The sequence below is a fragment of the Microtus pennsylvanicus genome, chromosome 9 (assembly GCF_037038515.1).
Source record: "Microtus pennsylvanicus isolate mMicPen1 chromosome 9, mMicPen1.hap1, whole genome shotgun sequence".
Lineage (NCBI taxonomy): Eukaryota > Metazoa > Chordata > Mammalia > Rodentia > Cricetidae > Microtus > Microtus pennsylvanicus.
In genome coordinates, this window is record NC_134587.1 from 47,250,829 (window position 1) to 47,273,940 (window position 23,112).

General features: G+C 52.7%; 2 protein-coding genes across 6 annotated transcripts in view; one reads left to right on the forward strand and one right to left on the reverse strand.

The window, feature by feature from the left end:
• Eng (endoglin) overlaps positions 1 to 3,387 on the forward strand; it is a 37,612-nt gene extending 34,225 nt beyond the window's left edge. The window contains exons 12-15 of the mRNA XM_075985855.1: positions 81 to 332; positions 1,455 to 1,509; positions 2,373 to 2,474; positions 2,619 to 3,387. Of these exons, the coding sequence (XP_075841970.1) occupies positions 81 to 332; positions 1,455 to 1,509; positions 2,373 to 2,474; positions 2,619 to 2,743 (534 nt within the window). The 3' untranslated portion in view covers positions 2,744 to 3,387. The remainder of the gene's footprint in view (positions 1 to 80; positions 333 to 1,454; positions 1,510 to 2,372; positions 2,475 to 2,618) is intronic.
• Positions 3,388 to 4,118: 731 nt separating this feature from the next.
• Positions 4,119 to 22,753, reverse strand: Fpgs (folylpolyglutamate synthase). 5 transcript variants are annotated; one of them, XM_075985860.1, is made up of 15 exons: positions 22,518 to 22,751; positions 14,142 to 14,270; positions 14,005 to 14,058; positions 13,232 to 13,296; positions 10,338 to 10,452; positions 10,017 to 10,094; positions 9,833 to 9,894; positions 9,639 to 9,741; positions 9,360 to 9,437; positions 8,960 to 9,107; positions 8,786 to 8,875; positions 7,914 to 8,064; positions 7,249 to 7,324; positions 6,560 to 6,626; positions 4,119 to 4,977 (listed from the first exon to the last, which is right to left on the reverse strand). In XM_075985860.1, the coding sequence occupies exons 1-15, from the start codon at positions 22,638 to 22,640 to the stop codon at positions 4,589 to 4,591; spliced, it is 1,728 nt and encodes a 575-aa protein (XP_075841975.1). In that variant the 5' UTR covers positions 22,641 to 22,751; the 3' UTR covers positions 4,119 to 4,588. The 5 variants fall into 5 exon arrangements, with proteins under 5 accessions (XP_075841975.1, XP_075841974.1, XP_075841973.1 ...); XM_075985859.1 differs by lacking the exon at positions 22,518 to 22,751 and adding an exon at positions 15,547 to 15,730; XM_075985858.1 differs by having other exon boundaries at positions 4,454 to 4,977; positions 6,560 to 6,659; positions 22,518 to 22,753.
• Between the last annotated feature and the right edge of the window lie 359 nt (positions 22,754 to 23,112).

Here is a 23,112-nt window from a genome sequence, read left to right on the forward strand (position 1 = left end):
CACTGTCCTTCCTGTTTGCTCTGTCAGTGAAGGGTGAAGGATTTCTGCATATACTGTGTCCCCCTTCCCTCTCTGTGCAGGTGAGCATGTCCCCATCCACCTCTGAGGTCACAGTCCAGCTAGACAGCTGCCATCTGGATTTGGGACCTGAAAGGGACATGGTGGAACTCATCCAGAGCCAAGAAGCCAAGGGCAGCTATGTGAGCTTGCTGTCTCCAAGCCCTTACGGTGACCCACGCTTCAGTTTCCTCTTCCATGTCTACATGGTGCCCACACCCACGGTTGGCACCCTCAGCTGCAAAGTAGCCCTGAAGCCCAACACCTCGTCGAAGGTGAGTGGGGTTCGCCCAGGTCTAGTTTCAAGGTGGCTTCTGGGTCTGGGGTTTGCAGATAAAGAGGTGACGGGTGCAGTGAGATCTAGACAGCTGGTGGCCAGCAGTGCAAGAGCCAGGCATGGGGCTGGACGGCCTGGCTATTGGGAGCAGTCACTGCTACCTTATGGATAAATCTGTGGCATTAGAATATATGTACAGCTGCAACCACAGCTGTCCATCCATCCATTTATTCTCGGCATATTTAACCATCCTGTCATTCATCCACCCACCCATCAGGAGTGTGAGCATTCATCCATATGCCCACCCATGTACCCAACCATCCACTCACCCATGCAAACAACCCACACATCCACTCCCATCCACCTATCCATCCATCAGCCCACCTACCCATCCTTTCACCAATCTACCTACCTATCCATGTACCCTACCCAACCACGCATCTAACTATCTACCTATCCATCCCTTTACCCACCCATCCCTCCACTACCCACCCGTGTATCCACCTACCTTCCATTCCCTCTACTCATCCACCCACCCTATACATCCACCATTCTCAGTACTTCCCACCAAGACACTCACTTCCAGCATCCTGCCTACCCAAGCAGTGATCGCCTGTGAGCAATCTCAATGAACCAGATAGCTTCGTAAAAGAACACCGGCAAAGCCTGCCATTCCGCTTTGCATGTGCAGTGAGTCTCTGTTCTCAGGCCCTCGGTCCTGACAGTCACAAGAACACTCCAGGTGTCTGCACAGAGATTTCAGGCCTCAAAACCTCCTGAAACTGGGGCCACCAGAAGGCCACACCTTCCAAGCCCTGAGCCTCCAGCCTCTAAAACAGGCGTCTGGGATGGCCTGGCTCATGGCTCGTGGCTTGCACAGGGTAACAGATATGGGGATCCCACTAAAGACACGAGCATCAGAGGCCTTCCAGGAATGCCGGAGACGGTTCACAGCAGGCACAGACTCTCACACAGCTCACGCCTCCCAAGGACTTGCCCACAGCTAGGTGGGCATAGGACTCAGCCAGGGCTTGGAACGGTGGCAGGCCAGAGCTGCAGAGACCCACACGCTGCCAGCTGAAGGCTGGACCACTTAGCTATCACTCTCCTCCCCCCTCAGGGAGTCTTCAAGACCATCTCCGTGCGCCTGAACATCGAAAGCCCTGACCTGTCTTGTAAGTCGGGAATGCTGGACAGTGGGATGGAGCAGACACTGGTGGGAAGCCCTTGGCAGGAGAGGAGGGTTTCTCAGGCCCAGCAGCCAGAGGAACTCACAGCCAGATGCCCCTTACTAGAGTGCCATGGGCCAGCTCTCTTGACCTCAGGCCCCTCCCAAGCCTCATATCTGTCCCCTTAGTCCCTGGTACACCTTGCTGAACTTGACTTCCTGGATGGAACATGAGGCACCCAAGGTGTGGTTTAGGCCTTACATTCCTTGACACCCCAAGGGTGGAGGAGACCCCTTCGGCCTGGCACCCTGTGGTCTCTTTGTTCCCCTGAGCCCAGGCACCACCAAGCAAGGCAGTACCTGCTGCTAGGGGCAGATAATGCCGTGTAGGTTAGGATGGCTTGTGCTCACCCCCAGTCAGGATCAAGAAAGAATGCAGGGCTCTTAAGTCCTCTGCATAGACAGGGAGCCAAAGACCAAGGGCCCGGGGCCATGTAAAAGACAGGGCTGTGGAAGGAGTGGGGGCTGCAGTAACCTCTGGTTACTAGTCTCAAACGATGCTCTGGACCATCTGAACCCCGCATAAGGCTCAGAGATGAGTGGGGGCTCACCTAAGGTTACACAGCGTGGCAGAGCAGCCCCTTTCATTCTTTGCACCTATGAGACCATCCATAAAGATGTTTCTCTGCTAGCTGGGTCCTCAGCTCAGTACTGCACTGAGCCCACGTGCTAGAGGAAAAGATGAGTTTGGAGAACTCAGAGATCGCTGACTGAACTACAGTGAGCTCGGCTAACACGACAGGGTAGGGGCAGGCCCAAGGCCAGCGTACAGCAGCAACACTCACTCCCACTGGCTCTTCTCTCACACAGGCAAAGGCCTCAACCTGTCCTCTGTACTGGGTATCACCTTTGGTGCCTTCCTCATTGGGGCCCTGCTTACAGCTGCACTCTGGTACATCTATTCTCACACACGTGAGTACCCCAATCCCCCACCCCATCCCTACTATGAGCACTCAGGGCCCCTCCACACAGCCCTGGGGCATGCTCAGTGAAGCCTCTGGGGGAGCAGGGAGTCCTAACTGGGACCCTGACCTCCACCCCGCCCACGCCCCTCAGGTGCCCCCAGCAAGCGGGAGCCCGTGGTGGCAGTGGCTGCCCCGGCCTCCTCTGAGAGCAGCAGTACCAACCACAGCATCGGGAGCACCCAGAGCACCCCCTGCTCCACCAGCAGCATGGCGTAGTGCCCAGCCTGAAGCCTCGGAACTCCCCCCCCCCCAAGCCAGTCCTCACCCTGCAGTAGAGACTGAGCAGCTGCAAGCTGGGAACCACTGGCCATGAACTTGTCCCAGAAACCAAACACCTCTGCTCAGCCGAGGATGGAGCATGCCCCTGCACCTCACATCAGAGGCTGTTGCCAGTGGAGACTCCAGCCTGGAACCCCACTTCACAGAACTATCCAACCCAGGGGCTCTGGGGTATGACTGCCCAGGACTACAGAGAGACACAGCACTGCCCTGTGCATTGAGTAGAAGCTAACGCAGCTGCCTTCAAGCTGGATCCCGTGCTGGTTAACTGGGCAGGGTGGGAGGCAAGAACTCCAGACATGCTAGCCCAGGGCAGCCAGAGCCACCTGGCCCTAGTGGTCTCTTCACCTGGACTGGCACAACTTTGGTGGGGAAACAGAAGCTGAGGGTTGCTCAGCTTGGGGAGGGGAACCTCAGAAGATGGCAAGAACAGTGGGGTGGGGGGGCCCAGTTCCTCCCAGAAATGCCAGAGACCTCCTCCTAGCCCATCCATTGGACGGGGGCAGAAGGAGGTGAGTGGCCAGGCTGCTGGTCCTGGGCCAAGCCCTGTATATTCACCAATAAATCAGACGTGAAACCAGTGCCCCTTGGGGTCGTCCTGGGAAAAGGGGAAGGGCCATTATGACAGGACAGGGCTGCACATCCATTGGGATGGTCCGGTAGCAGATGGGCAAGCACATGCTCAGAAGAAACCGGTCTCCTCTGCTGCTCATTTGGTGGCCTGACTCTGGGACAGAGGCTGCAGAACCACTTAGCCCTGCCTACAGTCTCTGGGGTTTGGGATACAGCTACCCCTATAAAGCTCTGGATTCTAATCCTGAACATGTCTCTTCTCCACAATGGGCCTGGGGACAGCTCCATGGTTTCTGGAAGCCAGCCACCCTCCCTCACCGATAAGATGGGCATACAGCTTGAACACACAGTGGGTGGGTGGGGGGTTGCAAAGCACTCTCTTGTGTGTGGCAGACAAACACTGGGCCAGTCATTTCTTTTCCTTTCTTTTGGTTTTCAGACTGGGTTTCTCTGTAGCTTTGGAGCCTATCCTAGAACTCGCTCTGCAGACCAGACTGGCCTCGAACTCACAGAGACCCGCCTGCCTCTGTCTCCCGAGTGCTGGGATTAAAGGTGTGAGGCACCACTGCCCAGACTGGTCCAGTCTTTTTGTGACACAGGCTACCTTATGCTGAGAAGAGCATGCTGGAAGATGCTCCTAGGCCATACAGCTAGGGCTCTCTTTACCCATCCAGCCCCTATACCTATAGATCCAACCCCAAACCCCCAAATGTCTGATGAGGGAGCTAGGAACCAGAGGTTAGGAGTCAATCAAAAGTTTGTCATTTATTTACAAAAAATAAAAAAAGGATTTAAAGCTTTAATTAGTTCTAGCAACCCATAGTCCCCAAATGCCCAAGCAAGGGCCCTTGCTCTTCCCAGAGGTACCGGAGGGGAAGGGAGGAAGAACCTACCCTCTGGCCTACGCTCAGAAGGTCCTCAGGCTGGTCAGGCAGCCTGCACTTAAGCCAGACCTGAGGCAGGAGGCAGCAGGGTAGGCAGGGAGATGAGATGGGCTGAAAGCCTGCTGCAGTGGGGACTCTGGGAAGCTCTGCTGCTGTCTATGCTAAAGGAAGGTGAGGCCAAGGTGTAGGCCTCTCCCATCCCAACACTCTACCCTGGGCCAGTCTTGAAGGAATCTGAAAGCAGAAATCAAAAGGCACTGAGTGTGGCAGTCTGTGGAGAGACAGGTAGGTGTGGCGAGACCCCATTTCTGCGCCCACACCTTGACTACTGGGACAGCGAGGGCTCTAGCAGCTTTAGGACTCCCCCCACCAGATGCAGGCTTCCTGTAACCAGTACATGGATGGCAGCAGCCTCCCGGAGAATGCTTGCCCCACTGCTGGCCGTGGGGTGGCTGAGGAGGCTCCTTGGAGGGCTCGGGGGTTGAAAGATGGGATCCCGGCCTTGGCTGATCCACTGCAAGGCATGGGAGATACAACTAAAAACGAGGGAGTTTGTGCTAGCCGAGTGAGGCGGGTGCCATGCCCCAGGCTCGGGGGCGGGGCTGCTCCAGAGATCGGGGCCGGCTTGTTTCTCGCCCAGGCAGCTCCAATGTTGCTGGTGTTGGAGGCAGCGGAGCAGCACCTGATCCAGAGTCACCGTGAAGTTCTGCTGGTCTGCAGGGTCCAAGACAAGGCGAGTCAGTGGAAGGGAAGGGGAAAGGGGCTGGCCCACAGTGGACCCTTGCTTAGCTTAGCACCTGGCCCTTCATAGGCATCATGTCACCAGACTCTCCAACTCCTGTGTCCATCTTTACAGAGTCCAGCTGGGGTCCCTCACCAGGTGGACTTAAGCATTTCCCCGGAAGCCAGTTAAAAATACAGATCTCAGAACTCTCCACACATGGTCCAGTGTGAGACCTGGACATCTAACTAACTATGCACACTTCCCACTCCTTCAAAATTTTGTGAATACAGTGCAGCATAGTTCACAAAGATTTTAGGAGCCGGTGAGATGGCTTAGTGTGAAGGCTCTGCCAAGCCTGGCAACCCACGTCTAATTCCCATGACCCTCATGGTGGAAGGAGAGAACTGAGTCTCCCAAGCTGCCCTCTGGCCTCTATTCATGTGTCCCCACCCCAACTAAATAAATAATAAGGATAATTAAAAATAACTTTTTAAAAGTATATTTATTTATTTATTATGTATACAATATTCTGTCTGTGTGTATGCCTGCAGGCCAGAAGAGGGCACCAGACCCCATTACAGATGGTTGTGAGCCACCATGTGGTTGCTGGGAACTGAACTCAGGACCTTTGGAAGAGCAGGCAATGCTCTTAACCACTGAGCCATCTCTCCAGCCCCCTAAAAACAACTTTTAAATACATTTTACACTGCAACCAGGTACCTGCATTCTGCCATACATGCCCAGACCTGAGTCTTGACCAGGCAGTATTAAGAGCCCATCCTTCATGCCATGCACACTGGTATTTCCCATTTCCTTATATTCAGTAAATTCTAGCTGAGACCCACTACTTGACTTGAGCAGCTATCAGTGGACAGTAGCCTGATAATTCTTTTACGGTGCTGAGGCAGCATGTCACAAATTTTAAAATGTACTAAATGGATTTTTATAATAAATAGAATAATCTATACCCTAGGGCTGGAGAAATGATTCCGTTGTCAGCTGTTAAGTACCCTTGCTGTGGCAGGGCGGTAGCAGCGCTGGCCTTTAATCCCAGCACTTGGGAGGCAGAGGCAGGGGGATCTCTGTGGGTTTGAGACCAGCCTGGTCTACAGAGTGAGTTCCAGAATGGGCTCCAAAGCTACGGAGAAACCCTGTCTCAAAAAAAAAAAAGAAAAAACAACAACAAAAACCCTGGCTGCTCTTGCAGCAAACCAAGGCTCAGTTCCCAGCACCCACGTGATGGCTCACAACCGTCTATAACTCCAATCCCAGGGGAGCTAATGACCTCCTCTGGCTTCCCCAGGAGCCAGGCACTCATATACACACCTGCAGGCTCTCTGACATACACATATAATAAAAATAAATCTTTCTAAAAATGCTATCTTCTAGCATGGTTTGAGCAGTCTGCCCCGGCCCTCGGCATCAGCCATCCACCCAACCCCTCCCCTGCATCCCTCACTGAGCAGTCTGCCCCGGCCCTCGGCATCAGCCATCCACCCAACCCCTCCCCTGCATCCCTCACTGAGCAGTCTGCCCCGGCCCTTGGCATCAGCCATCCACCTGTCCCCTCACCTGCATTTTCTGTGGATGAGACTTCTGTCAGGTTGGGGCAGAAGACAGCATAGTCAAACTGGCAGGGCTGGAGGCCAAGTGGAGACGTGGTGTCAGTCCTCTGAAAGGGTGCCCCACCCCCACCTGACTTTCAGGGGTGGAGACACTGTCCACCCCGAACCAGTGGTAACAGCACCCCCATCTGCCTCAGTGCACACCTGCAGGCTGGAAGCTGCACAGCCCATTACACTAAGTACTTACACACATGGACTGTTTTACTGAACGGAGATCTGAGTGGTGCCTAGTTAAGGCTGTCTAGCTGGAGAGCAGGCCCCAAACCCAGGCTGGGTACTTTCTAGATATGAACCACTTCATTCTCCTGCTCTGAAATGCGACATGATCCTAGGAGCCACTTTGGCTCTGACAACCTAGAACAGACTCAGTTTCCCCAAGCAAAGATGCCACAGGGAGTCAGGTGTGGTGGTGCAGGTCTTTAAACCCAGCACTTGGAGACAGAAGCAGGTGGATCTCTATGAGTTCAAGGACAACCTGGTCTACAGAGGGCAGTCAGAGCTACACAAACCAAAAATAAATAAATAAGATGCCACATGAAATGACTCCATTTTATAGCTGAAGACATTCAGGCCTGCAGCGCCCACACAGCCAGAACCAGTGCCACTGGCTGCCCACCCTCCACGTAGGTCCATTACCTGCAGCAACTTCAGCAGGACAGCAGGGTCCCTGTCACCAGTGGAGTTGAAGAGCAAGACGTGCACTTGGGACCCACTGCACCAGGAAGAAAAGAGTGGGGTATGCCTGCTGTCCCCCTTCCCAGCCCAGTCCAGCTGTTTCCCCAGATTGTACCCCTCCTTGAACTGGTCCAACCCCAAGGTCCCCTGGAACTAGAGTTACAGATGGTTGTGAACCACCATGTGGATGCTGGGAATTGAACCATCTCTCCAGCTCCAAGGTATAGATTTTATTTATTTTTTAAATATTTATTTATTTATTTATTTATTATGTATACAATATTCTGTCTGTGTTTATGCCTGAAGGCCAGAAGAGGGCACCAGACCCCATTACAGATGGTTGTGAGCCACCATGAGGTTGCTGGGAATTGAACTCAGGACCTTTGGAAGAGCAGGCAATGCTCTCAACCTCTGAGCCATCTCTCCAGCCCCCAAGATATAGATTTTATCACATCATTTAGTACATTTTAAAATTTGCGCCATGTAACTACAACACTGTAAAAGAATTATTAGTATAACACTTTTTAAAAGGGCAGATTATAACCAACTAATGACTATTGAAATCAGCCCCAATAGGATCATTACCAGCCCCCCCCCTGCATGCCCAGCCCTGCAAGAGAGCTCACCCACTGGGGCGTTTGTTGCGCTGCAATGACTGGCAATACCACCGCACGCAGGCCTGCACACTGCTGGCGGTATGTGCGCCATCCAGGTACCAGGTGACAGGCCCCCGCCGCAACACCTGTGTCCGGCCAGGCCACTCCGTGTCCCGAAGCCCTAGCAAAGGCAAGGGAGACTGCTCTGGGATCCACGAGGCCTGCAGCTCCCCAAAGCCTATGACTAATGCCAGTCCCGGTTCCCGGAATGTTTGCCTCGCTATGGAATCTTCCAGGTCAGCCTGAGAGGCCACTGCTACCACACAATCATACAGGAGTCCCACGTGACAACCACAGTTTTGAGTTCACACAGCAAGTGAGGGCTGGGGCTAGAGTGTGACCTAAGATCTGCTCCCGGGCTGTCCCTGACAGCGACCCTGGTGCACTGGAACTATTCCAAAGAGGTCTAACTGAGAGCACCTACTGCAGGCTGAAGGCAGTTTTAGAGGGCTGGGAGGAGAGGCGGCCTCACAGCGGGACCACCTCACAGGGAACGGGGACGACAGACAGCAGCTACTGCTGACTGTCACAGCTCCAGGCCCTCCGGGCTCAGGACTCAGCATCTGAGTGAGGTCACATCATGACCCATCGAAGCAGCCCCTGGCAGTGGGTGCGATCATTACCTCATTTGGCAGATAGGAAAACTGAGGCTCCAAAGATTTGTTAACTCAAGGCCAGAGAGGAATGCTTACCTTGAGGAACAATCTAGAACTCCCCCAACCCCCAAACAGAAAACTATAAGATTCATCTTAAAGGTCACAAAGATACAACAGGGTTAAATGTGTATCCTAGGTGGAACAAAGACGTGTGTGGTCCTGGCTGGGCAGGAAGCTCTAACTTACCATGTCGCATGTGGGAAGTGGGATGGAACACGGGTGCCAGAGGCAGCTGCCACCGTATGCTTGGCCTGGACACCTTCAGTTCCTGGATGTCTGTGGGGCATCAGTCTGTGTTTAGACCCCTCCAAGGCAGGCTCCACACACTGCCCACCTGCCTGCCCACACTGGCCCACCTACCCTGGTGGCCCTGCTGCTCCAGCCAACAGTGAGCCAGCTGCAAGGCCAACGCTGCATTGGACCGCTGGTGATCTCCCTCCAGGCCGAGGGTCAGTGGCAGCCCACCCTCTTCCAGGGCTTCTAATGGTGGACACAGGTACAGAGGACACTGTGAGGAAGAAGGCAGCACCTGGTCAACAGACTGGCCACCACCATCACTTTGTTACAAAACCCTCTGACCATGCCCCAAGCGTCAGGGCCTACCAAGACTGTGTTCTGGAGCATAATCAGTGCACACGCGTGTGCATACACAAGCACACACATGCATACACACACACAAGGAACCCGAAGCCCAACAGGAGACAGGGTCACTCAGGCCAGTGTGCCCCTCCACCCTCCACCACACCATCCAATCACTCACTGAGGTCTGCTGGGCTCGATCCCTCAGCACAGCCAGGGGACCTTCTGGTTGCAGCACAGTGAAGGCAGGGACACCAGGCTGCAAACAGGCCAGGGAGAAAGTGGCGAGCGTTGCTGGGGTCCTCCATCTCCCCCCTTGCTCCACAGACCTTTGACTGGGTCTAATTTCAGCTGAGGCCATAGAGGGGCTCAAGTCATACAGGGAGAGCAATGCAAAGCCAGACTGCACAGATGGCTGGGACCTGGCCCCCGTGAACCTCTCTGCATGGCCTGCTGTTACCTTAAAGATGCCCCCTTTCTGCCATGCTATCTTCTCCACTGTGTCTCCTAGCAGGCTGGTGTGGTCAATGCCAAGTGAGGATACTCCACACACCACTGGCTTTCTGAAAGAGACAAGAAGGTCTGCATCTCCTAATACTGAGCCACCAGGCACAGGCTTCCAGTTAGCTGCCCATCTCCAAGTAGCGGCCTCACCTGATGATGTTGGTACAGTCATAAGCCCCGCCAATGCCCACTTCCACCACGGCCAGGTCCACCTGCAGAAGACCAGACAGCATGGTAGAACTACCCAGACACCACCTAGGAGCTGGACGCTCCCTCCCTCCACTCTATTTCGGTCCCCAAGGACTCAGATACAGGGTCTAGGAAAGATGCGTACCTTCTCTTGGAGAAAGACATGGAAGGCCATGAGCGTGAGGAAGCGGAAGTAAGCAGGCATGGAAATGTGACTGTCATCCTGCATACAGAAACAAGTCAGAAGTCATCCCATGGTCCGCTCTGGGGAGATGGGCCTGCCCTGGCACCCTCCACAGTTCCACAGCTCCCCCGCTCTGGGGAGATGGGCCCACCCCGACCCTCCACAGTTCCACAGTCCCGTCCCCCCCGCCCCTCCACAGTTCCACAGCTCCCCCGCCCCAGCCCTCCACAGTTCCACAGCTCCCTGGCTCTGAGGAGATGGGCCTGCCCCAGCCCCCAGCACCTTGAATTCCTCCAGCTGGTGGTAGAGACGCCAGAAGTGCTTGGTAAAGAGCTCAGGACTGATGGGCTTCCCATTGATGCGGATCCGTTCACGCACCTGCACCAGGTGGGGAGAGCTGCCGAGAGACCTGGGGTCATCGGGACTCCTGCCCGAGCCTCAGGGCCTTCCTTGCCCTAGTCAGACTTCTGTCAGAAACACACAACTGTGTCCCTCCCCTGGCTAGGGCCTCCCAGACCCTGCAGAGGCTGAATCTCAGAACTACCTCAGTCTCCAACCCCAGATTTCCACCCACCCTTCCCTGCCGTCTGTGGTTCATCCTACTTGCTGTTCCACTCTCAACTAAGACACATCCCTCCAGAAAGGAGGAGATGACCCTGTCCCTGGGATGGTCTAGCATCTTCTCTGTGCCTCCAAGGTACCATGCTTCCCCACCGCACACAGATCAGTGACCTGCTAACACGTGCCTATCAGCCTCAAAGTAATAAATCCAGAGAGCCACTCTCCTGCCCCGTCTACATATTGGGCTAGAAGGCCACATAGACCCAGGCCAGTGGCTAGAGGTCCCGGCAGTGGTGGCACATGCCTTTAATCTCAGCAGAGAGGCAGAGGTAGGCGGATCTCTGTGAGTTCGAGGCCAACCTGGTCTATAAAGTGAGCACCAGGACAGCTATGACTGTTATACAGAGAAACCCTGTCTCAAACAAAACAAAACAAAACAAAAAGACAAAAAAAGAAAAAAGAAGACAGACCAGAGGTAAGGGCACTTGCTGCCACACTTGATGACTTGCGCTCCATGACAGAACTCAAATGGGAAGGGAGAGACTACTCCTAAAAGCTGCCCTCAGCCATGCTCCCCGTGGGGCACATGCGCACATACAAGCACACGTACACTAAGAAAATGAATAAAGGTAAAACAAAAGCTATTAAATTTTCTCAAGTTTTTTTTTAAAAAAAGCAGCCGGGCGGTGGTGGCCCATGCCTTTAATCCCAGTACTCAGGAGACAGACACAGGCGGATCTCTGTGAGTTTGAGGCCAGTCTAGTCTACAAGAGCTAGTTCCAGGACAGGCTCTAAAGCTAGAGAGAAATTCTGTCTCAAAAAAAACAAAACAAAACAAAGATTTATTCTTTTTAGTTTAGTTTGTTTGTTTTTAAGGGAGGGTCTCATGTAGCTAAGGCTGGCCTCCAACTAGCCTAGGATGACCCTAAATTCCTGATCCTATTGCCTTTATCTCCCAATTGACAGATTTTACAGGCGTGTGCCACCACACTCCGTTTCCAAAAGACTATTCTAGAAGATAGACAGTTACCTTATATAGTCATAAATCGTTTCACAACCTTTGGCCAGTGACAGACAAATGATTATATATCACCTATGGATGCTTCAAGCACAGGACACAGTCTATCTCCAGATCTGGATGTCTGTGTGCCACCACAAGGGGGCGCTGCCTCCACAGGAAATGTAGCTTTCCTGGCAGGACTCTACTGCCTACCTGTGGAGACTTAACGTGACCACCATAAAGGGCCTTGATCTGTGTGCCTTTCTGTTCTGCACTGCAAAGCCATCTCAACTAACAAACATTTCTATACTACTTAGACTGCTATACTATATAGACTGTATGTGGAGAGCCTGGGAGAGGGCTCAGTCAGTAAAGAGCTTACCATGAGGACCTGGGTTCAGATCCCAGCATTCCCACACTCCCACCAAAAAAGGCAAGATAGTGAATGAGCTTATAATCACACTGCTGGAGAGGCAGAGAAAAGAGGATCCCCAGGGCTGGCTGCTAGTTAGTGAAGAGGATCCCCAGGGCTGGCTGCTAGTTAGTGAAGAGGATCCCCGGGGCTGGCTGCTAGTTAGTGAAGAGGATCCCCGGGGCTGGCTGCTAGTTAGTGAAGAGGATCCCCGGGGCTGGCTGCTAGTTAGTGAAGAGGATCCCCGGGGCTGGCTGCTAGTTAGTGAAGAGGATCCCCGGGGCTGGCTGCTAGTTAGTGAAGAGGATCCCCGGGGCTGGCTGCTAGTTAGTGAAGAGGATCCCTGGGGCTGGCTGCTAGTTAGTGCTCAACCAATCGAATTCAGGAGTTCCAGGTTCAATGAGAGACTCAGCCTGAAACACATATATACCACATATAGACACAGACACACACTATAAAATAAAGAGTATGCTTGTGCACCTCAAACACACATATACCACATATAGACACAGACACACACTATAAAATAAAGAGTATGCTTGTGCACCCATACACACATAAATCATATCGGAAGTAGGGTGGAGTGGCGCACACCTCTAATCTCAACACTCAAGAGGCAGAGGCAGGGGGATCTCTGTGAGTTTGAGGCCAGCCTAAATCTACATGGAGAGTTCCAGATCTCTGCCACAAAACAAAAAATAAAAAAAAGCAAGCAACAAGTAGCTGGGTGTGGTGGCTCACCCGTGTAAATCCAGCAGGACCTCTAAGCCAGCCTGGGGTAAGGCCTGAGTTCTGGGCCAGCCTGGGCTCTACCCCAGCACCTACATGTGTCTCAGAACCCTCTGCAATTCCAGTTCTACTGGGCACACATGTAAAGCCTATACACATAAAATAAAAATATTAAAAAATTACAAAAGCAAAAGTAAAAATTACATGTAAAATTAAATTAATAAAAGGTCATCTGACACTTCCAGCCAGGTACTTAGGTCACCCCTTCAAGATACTGTCACTTTCCCTCCATTGTTTTCCTTATGAAATTGGTGGCTGCTATTAGTAGGCCAACAAGGGCCATGTAGATTTAATGTTGACTGAATAGATAAATCCTGGCAGAGAGACAGACAGGCTGGCTGACCTTGGCTCTGGTACCACAGCCCTCTGCAGAGCTAAGAGACACATCCCCCAGCCCCAAGAGTGCAGGAGTACCTAAAGAAGCCTGTCTTCAGGCCATAATTCCGCAGGATGCGTTCAGCGAAGGCACAGGTGGAGCCCTAGAAAGTGTTGGGTGGGGTGAAGTGAAGGTTAACACTGATTGTCAACTTGGCAGCACTCAGTTGTTTATGGGCAGGTCTGTGAAGAAGTGTCTAGACAGGGTTGCTAAGGCAAGCCCAACACCAGCATCCATTACTTCCTGACTAAGGGTGTGATGCTATCTCCTGCCATGGTGGATCATATCCCCTAGGACTCACAGCCAAATAAACTTCTTCCCCTAGGTGCTAGACAGTTTTATAGTTTTATGTTACCTTCACATAAGCGAGTCATCTGAGAGGAGGGAACCTCAACTGAGAAAAAAATACTAAGACCAGGTTTTAGGTAAGCCTATGGGGCATTTTCTTAATTAGTGATTGATGGGGGAGGTCCAGCCCATTGTGGGTGGGGTCATCCCTGTACTGGTGGTCCTGGGTTAAGAAAGCAGGCTGAGCAAGCCATGAGGAGCAAGCTAGTAAACAGCACCCTCCATGGCCTCTGCATCAGCTCCCGCCTCCAAGTCCCTGCCCTGCTTGAGTTCCGGTTCTCACGGCTTTTGATGATGAACTGTTATATGGAACTGGGAGCGAAATAAACCCTCTCCTCCCCAAGTTGTTTTTGGTCATGGTACTTCCTCACAGCAATAGTGACCCTGACAAGACACCCTAAGTCTCTACTTGTGGACGGGCACGAGTCCACCATATGGACTCCTCTTGGGTTACTTTCCTTACCTTTCCTTTGGTCCCCGTGACGTGGATAATGTTTAGCTGGTTCAAGTCCTCCACCTACAACAGACAGAAAGGTCCCTGCCTCAGCCACAGGGCTGCCAAACGATGGGGTAGAAGTGTCACAGAATCTACTACCTTACCTGCAGCCCACTCCGCGCCAGGTACACCTCCATGGCTTCCAGCTGCGCCTGAGGGTCACCCCGTTGACGCTTTACCTGCTCCAGGTAGCTGGCATTGGTCTGCAGAGTGTTGAGCATGCGCACAGCATCCTGGCAACCATAGTCGTAGTTCAGTGAGGGTCCTTAACGACAGAGGTGCTCAGCCCACCAGAGGCAAAGCCAGGGCGATAGGCCTGTTACACCAGCCCCGTTGCCTTGGTCTACACTTACTTGGTAGGGAGAGAACCTGGGCATGTTTCCATTTCTGGCAAAGGCAGGAGCCTGGGGCAGGCTGGCCCCACCCAAGGAGTGCCAAGTAAAGCTAGCAAGATTAACGGACCTTCATTTCCTGTGCTGCCTTCCCAAGCCTCTATCCCCTCAGCCTTCACTCTCATAACCCTTGGGCCTCTGCCCTTATTCATTCTACCACTACACTGGACATCCATTGGGCTGGAGCAAGGACCACGGACATCTAGAGACTTGGAATTCTGGGATTCCGTAATTCTCTGGAGTTCCGCCTTCTAACCCCGAGACAAGATGAGGAAAGCAATTAGATCTGAAAGAGGAGGTACCAAGGGAGGGAAGATGTGCCCGGGTCAACAGGCAGAACTGGAGGTGGGTATAGCCTCTGGGGAGATGGCTTTGGAGGACGGGAGTGAGAACAGAAAATAAATGAGGAGGTCTAAATGAGCAGTATGAAGATTTGAATCCAGTCATGTGTATGTTCCAATTACATCTACATTCTGAGAAGCCTGTGCTTAGGTAGGTCCCCTCAGGCATCAGACCCGAGTGGCCTGCCCTCTTAGCCTCACCGCTTGGCTGGAAGCCTCAGCGCTCTCAAACCGGTGGCACCTGCCTGGCTAACATCAAGTTCTGGTCATTGACAATTGACCCTTGGCACAGCAATCTACAGACATTTTCTGTTTTCCGCCTCTTAGGTCTCTGTATTGTCTCTTTTCCTGCCTGTCCGCCAGCCAGTTCTGAACACTTGGATTCCTAGTCTTCGAGTCCTGGAGACTTCAACTCCAGATCCTCCTGGGTATTTCCACTCTGGACTGCAGAACTCCTCCCTTCCCCCGCATCTCGCACTGCCAGTGCAGACTCTGGGGTCACTGGAACTTCTAAAACTCAATTTAGATTCTGGGAGTCCCGGTGTAATCACCAGCTCCCCTTCCCTCTGCAATGCGCGACACAGAATTCCCAGATCCGACCACCTGAGCCTAACTTTCTGGTTCCCGTCACCTCCCCTGGACTCCGGGATGTCACCGCCTCCCGAACCCCGCAACTTCAAGCTCGGATGCCCCCAGCAGCTGGCGGAGCGCGGAACGCGGCTCGGGTCTAGCCCACGTGTCAGTACGCGACCGTTCGCCCACCGCGGGTCAGAAACCTGATACTCCATGCTGGGCTCCTGCGGCGCGGGCCACGCACTCAACCACCGCCGCGCCGCGCCCTCGGTCGTTGCACCACGCGCAGAAACAGCTGCCAGGGACAGAGCAGAGCGCAGGTGGCTCCGCGCCCGCGACATAATCCCGATGCCACTGCAAACTAGGCCTGGGCCGGTGCCGCCCCGCTTCGCCCCGCCCCACCCCGCCCCGCCCTGACGCGCCTCTGAGATCCACCAATCAGAGACTCTCAGGGCCTCCGGACCAATGAGAATCCGTGCCTTATGCGGCCATATTGGTGAGGGGCAGATTGCCGGGCAGTGCGCTGCTTTCGCCCTGCTTCTGAGGGGCGCACCGCTTGGGAGGGTCGGGTAGAGTCGGGGTGCGTAGAAGGCGACCTTAAAGGGACTGCGCTCTTTTCGTCGCCATCCTCCAAAGTTCTATGCGCAGGTCTTAAGGACTTTGCCACATACCCCAAAATAGCCGCTCCCAGCCAGCAGCCCTTAGCCCCTGCTCCAGGCCAGCCCAGCTCTGAGCTGGGATAGAATTACAGAGTTGGCAGACGCCGGTGGTCATCAGTTCCCAGCACCGAAATGTCCCGGCTCAGGCACAGTGTGGCCTTACGATCAGGAATCTGACACCTCTCCCGGGGCCCTTAAGGCACTTTGAGAAACTTAGGAAGACTTCCGGGAGGAATGACACCCCTGCTGAAGCTTGCGGGATTCAGGGGGGTCCCCAGGCTAAGAAAGGGACCGTGGCTCACTGGATGCTCAGTCCTGTAGGGCCTTGGAGCCCTGTATAGAATGTGTATTAGGGCATTGACTGCTTTTCCAGAGTCCCAAGGTTCGAGTTAAATCAAGGCTAAAGTCCCAGGACCCACACTGCGGCTCACAGCTGGGGATCCGATGCCCACTTCTGGCCTCCAAAATCACCAGACACGCAGGCATACACTGTAGTGCACAGGCGGGTAAGCAGGCAAAGATTTAAAAAAAAAAAAAGTAAATTCTGCTGGCTAAAATTAAAATGGCTTCAGGGAGAGGAGAATGATCGGATTAGCACTTGGTAAACTCCCTCACAATGGAGAGTAATTTCACCTAATTGTGGGTGTGGAGGCCCCTCTCCGATTGTGGAAGGCACTGGAGAGAAAGCTGCCCTTCCAACTGCGATGGGTTTTCAATACCTTCCACTTTCCTATATTGGGCAGAGATTGTCTCTTGTTAAATAAACAAGGATGTTTGGGGAGGAGTCTGGACTTGGCTCTCTGAACGTGCTGCTGGCCTCAGCCTCGCGGAGATCAGTTTGCACTGGTCTCCCGAGTGCTGGATTAGTGTCGAAGTTACTGGTCCACTTTTCCTCTCTATGCTTTTTTCTGTGGAGTTTCAGTCTATAACTCCAGTGGACTTGAGACACCATAGCTGGGCCAGGCTACTCTCAAATTCTCCATGCAGCAAAAGATAACGATAAACTCTTGAACCTCCTGCCTCCACGCTCCAGGGACTGAGATTCCAGTACTGGGCTGCCAGGCCTGTAGCACCACACCTGGTTTGACAGCCTATGGATCTAATCCAGAGCCTCATGCACACTGGGCAAGCAACCTGCCACTGCCCAGTCCTCCAAGGGTTTATTTGGTTGTTTTAATAAAAGGTCTCAGCCGGGTAGTGGTAACACATGCCTTGAATCCCAGCATTCCAGACACAGAGACGGGTGGATCTCAGTGAGAGAAATCCTGTCTTGAACCCCCCCCCAAAAAAGTATTTTGTGCCTTGGGAAATGTGATTAAGAGGCGGGGCTCCAGCTGAGTGGTGGCGGTGCACCCCTTTAATCCCAGCACTGGGGAGGCATAGGCAGGTGGATCTCTGAGTTTGAGGACAGATTGCTCTACAGAGTTCCAGGACAGACGTCAATATACTAAAAAAAGAAAAATAAATAATTAAAAGCCAGGTAGTAGTGCACGCCTTTAATCCCAGCACTGCACTCTAGACGCAGAAGCAGGCAGATCTCTGTGAGTTTGAGGCCAGCCTGGTCTACAGAGCTAGTTCCAGGACAGGCTCCAAAGCTACCAAGAAACTCTGTCTCGAAAAAACAAAACAAAACAAAAACAACAGAGAAGTTTGCAGCACCCAAGGGAGGATGTCTTCTGTGGGGTGGGGTGGAAAGCCCTGCTCCCTGCTTGGCTACAAATCCTGCTTAGTGAGTTTCCTTCCCCTCTTGTTTTCTTTGTTTGGTCTACTGTTGTTTAGTCTGTTCCCTGGACTAGAATACCAGGTGGTTGGGCTGGAGAGGTGGCTCAGTGGTTAAGAGGACTGGCTGTTCTTCCACAGGTCATGAATTCAGTTCCCAGCAACCACATGGTGGATCACAACCATCTGTAATGACATTCGGCGCCTTCTTCTGGTGTGTCAGCATACATGGAGGCAAAATGTTGTATACATAATAAATAAATCTTTAAAAAAAAAAAAGAATTCCAGGTGGTTAAGAGCTGCCGTGTGGGTGCTGCGTGCCAGTGCTCTTAGCTGCCGAGTCATCTCTCCAGCCCCAGTTTCTATTGTTTGCCATGACAAAGCAATAGAGGAGCTGGGATTAGAGCATTTGAGCATCTGTACTGTAGACATCAGCTCTAACTGGAAACAGAAATGCAGACATGGAGGACAAAGTGCTGGCAATTCCGTGGATCTAAACGTCCCAGTATTATTCCGGTTGTAACAGGGAATTATAAATGGTATGCCTGGGCCTTGAGCATGCCCCCTCTGCCTTGGACCTGTATATGCTCTGCTGTCCACAAGGGCGGTTTTTATGACTTTCCATTTGTTTATTATTTTGGGATAGGTCTCATATATCCCGTCTCCATGTATTAAAGCTGCCCTTGAACTCCTGTTCCTCCTTTTCCACCTAAAAAGTGCTGGGTTCACAGGCATGCGCCACTATCATATCCAGTTTATCCAGTGCTAGAGATCATGCCCCCGAGGCTCCATGCACACTAGGCAAGCACACTGCCAACTGAGCTTATCCCCAGCCTTTAACTTCAGGTTCACAGACAGCCATCAACCCTGTGCAGGCGACTCCATACCATACAGCTTCCAGACCTTCTCCTCCTTGGTGCTAGGATTGGCACACACACTTGCATGCCATATGTCTGTGGAGGTCAGAGAACTTGCAGGAGGTGGCTCCCTCCTTCCACCCTGTGGGACCTGGGGATTGAACTCAGGTTCTTCGGCTTGCGGGGCCATCATGCTAGCCCATCCACAAGGCTTTCTACCAGGCCTTTCTTCCGAACTGTGCTGGTGTGAGATGCCCTGTGGCTGATTGGTTTTCTGAGCTGTGGAATACTCCAGGTATGCAAACACTGTTGCATCCTTGACTAGTTTCCTGTGGGCTGATGTTAAGGCTCTTTCCTAGATTTTGCTGTCCCATGCAATGACATAATGGCATCACTTACTGTCCCTATTTCTGCCACATGTGGGCAAACCTAAGACTAAGACGTACAATGGCTAAGTCAAACATACTGTGTTGTTGGGCCCAATGGGAGGCAGAACCAGTCCACTCACTCCAGGGGCCACCTCGTATTCTCACGGCACAGTGCTGGCCCTTTCCCCGTGGTTGACATCAAATGCCTCAGAACCTCCTGTGAGCTAGACTGTCCTCATTCTATAGGGGGAGAAGTTGAGGTTCAGAGACATTAATGAGCACACCCAGAACACAGACTTGCTCCTCCCTCCATCTACCTGTCTGCTCCCCAGGCTCTCCCTGGAGTTCCTGGGCTTGCTGTGGAACTCTAGGAAAGTTGCCCTGTCTCTGATCTCTTTCCTCCACAGCAGGATGAGATCTACAGGAGGAAGTCCAGCCACCCCTTCCTCACCAGGGTCTCTACACCTGGGCTGCTACAAAGAACAAGGACTTCCAAACTTATCAGCAGGTGGTGCAGAAGCCTAGCATTCCGAAGTGGGGTGGGGTGCATCTCTGTACCCCCTGGCACAGAGAAGGATCCTCCATGTTCCAACATCTACACCAATGACCTACAGAGACCCCATCCTTAAAGAGCTCCACTGGCAGGCCCCCCTCTAAGGGTCAGAGCCTAACTTTGCCATGGCCAGGAGTTAACTGGTTTGCTATTGTTCTGTTATGAGATGCAGTCCCATGTAGCCCAGGCTGGCCTCCATCTCCAATACTTAGATGATAAGGAGGCTCCACACCTGACTCAATTTGTTTCAGAGGAGGGCAAAGGGGCCTTTAAATCAAAAACAAGCCTTTTATTATCATGTTAACTATACATAATGGGTTTCATTATGACATCTCTAAACATGTATATAATGTATTTTATCATCCTCTTTATCCTCTTGTCCCCCTAACTCCCCGTTCTCCACCCCCTCTTCTGACCTAAGCCCCTTCTACTCTCATCTCTTTAATCTTTTGAAATATTATTTTAGCCGGGCGGTGGTGGCGCACGCCTTTAATCCCAGCACTCGGGAGGCAGAGTCAGGCGGATCTCTGTGAGTTCGAGACCAGCCTGGTCTACAGAGCTAGTTCCAGGACAGGCTCCAAAGCCACAGAGAAACCCTGTCTCGAAAAACCAAAAAAAAAAAAAAAGAAATATTATTTTATGTGTCTGGCTGTTTTGCCTGCATGTATGTCTATGTACTGCGCATGGACCTGGTGCCCAAGGAAGTCAGAAGAGGGAACTCTCCTGTAGCCACAAATTATTGCAGGCTGCATGTGGGTCCTGGGACTCAAACCCAGGACCTCTGGAAGAGCAGCCAGCGCTCTCAACCAGTGAGCCGCCTCTCCAACCCTTATATCCTTACATTTTTATTTATGTATTTATTTATTTTGGTGACCAGAGAGTTTAACTAAGGTTATTTACGGGAACATGATGTTCCAGGAGCCATGGCTGCAGGGCTGAAGAAACCGCCTCCCCTCCCTCAGCAACCATTAACTGAAAAACGGACTTCCATTGGTCCTGCAATCAGGCCTTCTAGAACAACTGGAGGAGACAACTGGCACACCTCAGAACCCTTTGTGCCTCATCTCAGAGAGCAGGTGACGTGAGTAAATATGCCACATGAAGCCCCCTTTTCTCTGGGCTTGCAGCCACCTGCTCTCCTTCCTGTCCTACGGGTCCAGTTTGCTGGCCTCACTCTGTTCTTTGGCATTTCAGGCCTCTCTGCCACACTGGTATCCTGTGTCCCCTGTGATAACTTCACCATGCCACAGACATGACTGTCCATCAGCCTTCTGGCCTCTTACCCACAATAGCCGCAGTATCTACTCATGGAATTGCAGAAGCGTGCTCAAACTGGCCCAGGCCAACCCAGCTGAAAACCCTCTCTCCGTGGAGCCACTCAGAGCCACAGTCAGGTCTCACCCTGGGTTCCTATGCCAAGCCCCACCCGTCTCCAGGCTCCCTTCTCCCTGTCCAGAGTCCATCCTTTCCCTCCCAGGCCTATCTGACAGTCCTCCTGCTGCCTGTCCTCTGCCCCCCGAAAGTTCTCATTCTCAGGGTAGTTCAGTTCTTGTAGGGTCACAGCCCTTAGGATAAACTCCAAGCTCTGCATCCTCACGACTTGGACCATCCCCCAGGCCCCTTTTGCTGCTGGTCCCTCTCAGTGATCACTGGGCACCAATGGCTTAATCCTTTAGCAGCCCAGACAGCATGACGATCATCCTCACTACACAGAGTAGCAAACTGAGGTACGAGAGGTACCGGCCCAGGCTCACACAGGAAATGATGGATTCTGGGGTCTTCGCATTGGTCTGTCCCTCTGCCCTGGAACATTCAAAGGTGACACTGCAGGGCATTCGTTCTCTTTGAAGTCAACCTTTTGTACCTTTGGGATTTTGAAACGTGTGGTTGTATTACCATTTCAAAAGAAATACTTCTCTGGGCCAGGGGAAATGATTCAGCGGTTTCAGTACCTGCACTGAAGACTACTTAACCCACAGCACTAGGGAGGCAGAGGCAGGCCTATCTCTGTGAGTTCAGGCCAGCCTGGTTGGCAGAGTGAGTTCCGGGGAGGGGAGGGGGGCTGGGAGGCAAAGTACCATCCCTGAATCCCTGGTCCGCGCCATTTTTTTAAAACTTTTATTGATTCTTTATGGATTTTTCATCACACTTTCCAATCCCACTTATCTTCCAGATCCTCACATCTGCCCTCTGTTCTTGCAATCTCCCCCCCACCCCAAACGAAACGAAATTTAAAAGAAAAACTAAAAGGCAAACCAAACCAAACAGAAGCAAACAGAGAGAAGAACCTTGTTGTAGAAGCTGTAGTGTGGCCTGTTTGGTCAGTTTACCCTGCACTGGCCTGCACTTTATTTTTGTTTTTTGAGACAGGGTTTCTCTGTGTAGCCCTGGCTGTCCTGGAAATCCCTCTCTAGACCAGGCTGGCCTCAAACTCACAGAGATCCACCTGCCTCTGCCTCCTGAGTGCTGGGATTAAAGGTGTGTGCCACCACCGCCTGGCTGCAAGCTCTTTCTAGACCTGGCACTGCTCTGGATGAGTACGTGTGTCTCATTTAGCCTACATGATTGTTCCTGTTCTGAGCCCCATTTTCCAGGGAAGATGACAAAGGCCTACAGAAGCAGGGACTTAGTCACTTACAGGGAGTCAACCAGGCTCCACCCCGGGCCCTACCCGACTCCTGCCCCACCTGCTCCGTGCTGTTAGGTCACAGCAGTCACCTGTTCAGCGAGGATCTGGCCTTGGGTGTCTTAAAACAGGTGTTACTAGTCTGCTCCCAAGGCCCTGAGACCCTGAGACCCCAGTTTCACCTGGTGATACACTGGGTAGGGTTTCTGAGGGTTCCTGGAGAGAGATGAGCTATGCAGTGAGCGGGTTTCCTAACAACATGGGCTTAGGAGAGTGCCTGGTGACTTGGCCTTTCCCTGGGGGCTGCAGTGATTACTATCCTCCAGCCTGGAGGCCTCTTTATCCGCAAGCAAGCAAGACAAGGCAACAAGAAGGTTCCTGGGATCTCCTACCTGGAAGGAAGCGGTTTTAGCTTCATGGGCATGAGCACTCCTAGGTGGACCTTTCCACGCCATGGTCGCTTCCCACCACTTCTCAGCTACAGGCCAGGGCAGGCATCTGGCTGTTTTCATCATTCGGTTCCCTGTTCCAGGTGACTCACAAAGGGCCTCTGGCCGAGCCAGCTCTACCCAGCTGTAGTGGGACTGCAGGCCCTTCTGGGAGATTCCCGAGGCCTCTTAATCTCTCCACCAGGGGTGGGTTCCTGCCTCCATCCTGAGCTTGGCCCAGTGACCTTCCTGAGCTGTTCTGGTTGGTGTCTCCACTACAGATTGAGCTGGACTCCCCTTGTGGGTTAAATAACAACTACGTGGAGGTTAAAGGTGAACAGTAGGAGGGGATAGGCTGGAAGGGAGGGATATCTGGGAGAAGGCCCAGTGCTGGGGTTGGCCTTCCTGCCCAGATGAGACTGGCTCCACCTCCCCTCTTGTCCTCCTTGGCAGAGATTAATGGAGCAAGACAAGGGAGTGCAGGTGCAGCATGGGAATGAACAACCGTGACCACCAGAGAAGAGCCTTGTAAGTCCAGGACTCTCCTAGTGCTTCCCTC

What these genes read in the sequence shown, in the direction of transcription:
- Fpgs (XM_075985856.1), bottom strand. Translation starts at nt 15,684, where the DNA reads ATGTCGCGGGCGCGGAGCCACCTGCGCTCTGCTCTGTCCCTGGCAGCT. An exon ending in TGGCGCGGAGTGGGCTGCAG is followed by an intron (nt 14,059 to 14,141) that starts GTAAGGTAGTAG and finishes TGTCTGTTGTAG; the next exon opens with GTGGAGGACTTGAACCAGCT. An exon ending in ACCAGCTGGAGGAATTCAAG is followed by an intron (nt 10,095 to 10,337) that starts GTGCTGGGGGCT and finishes TTCTGTATGCAG; the next exon opens with GATGACAGTCACATTTCCAT.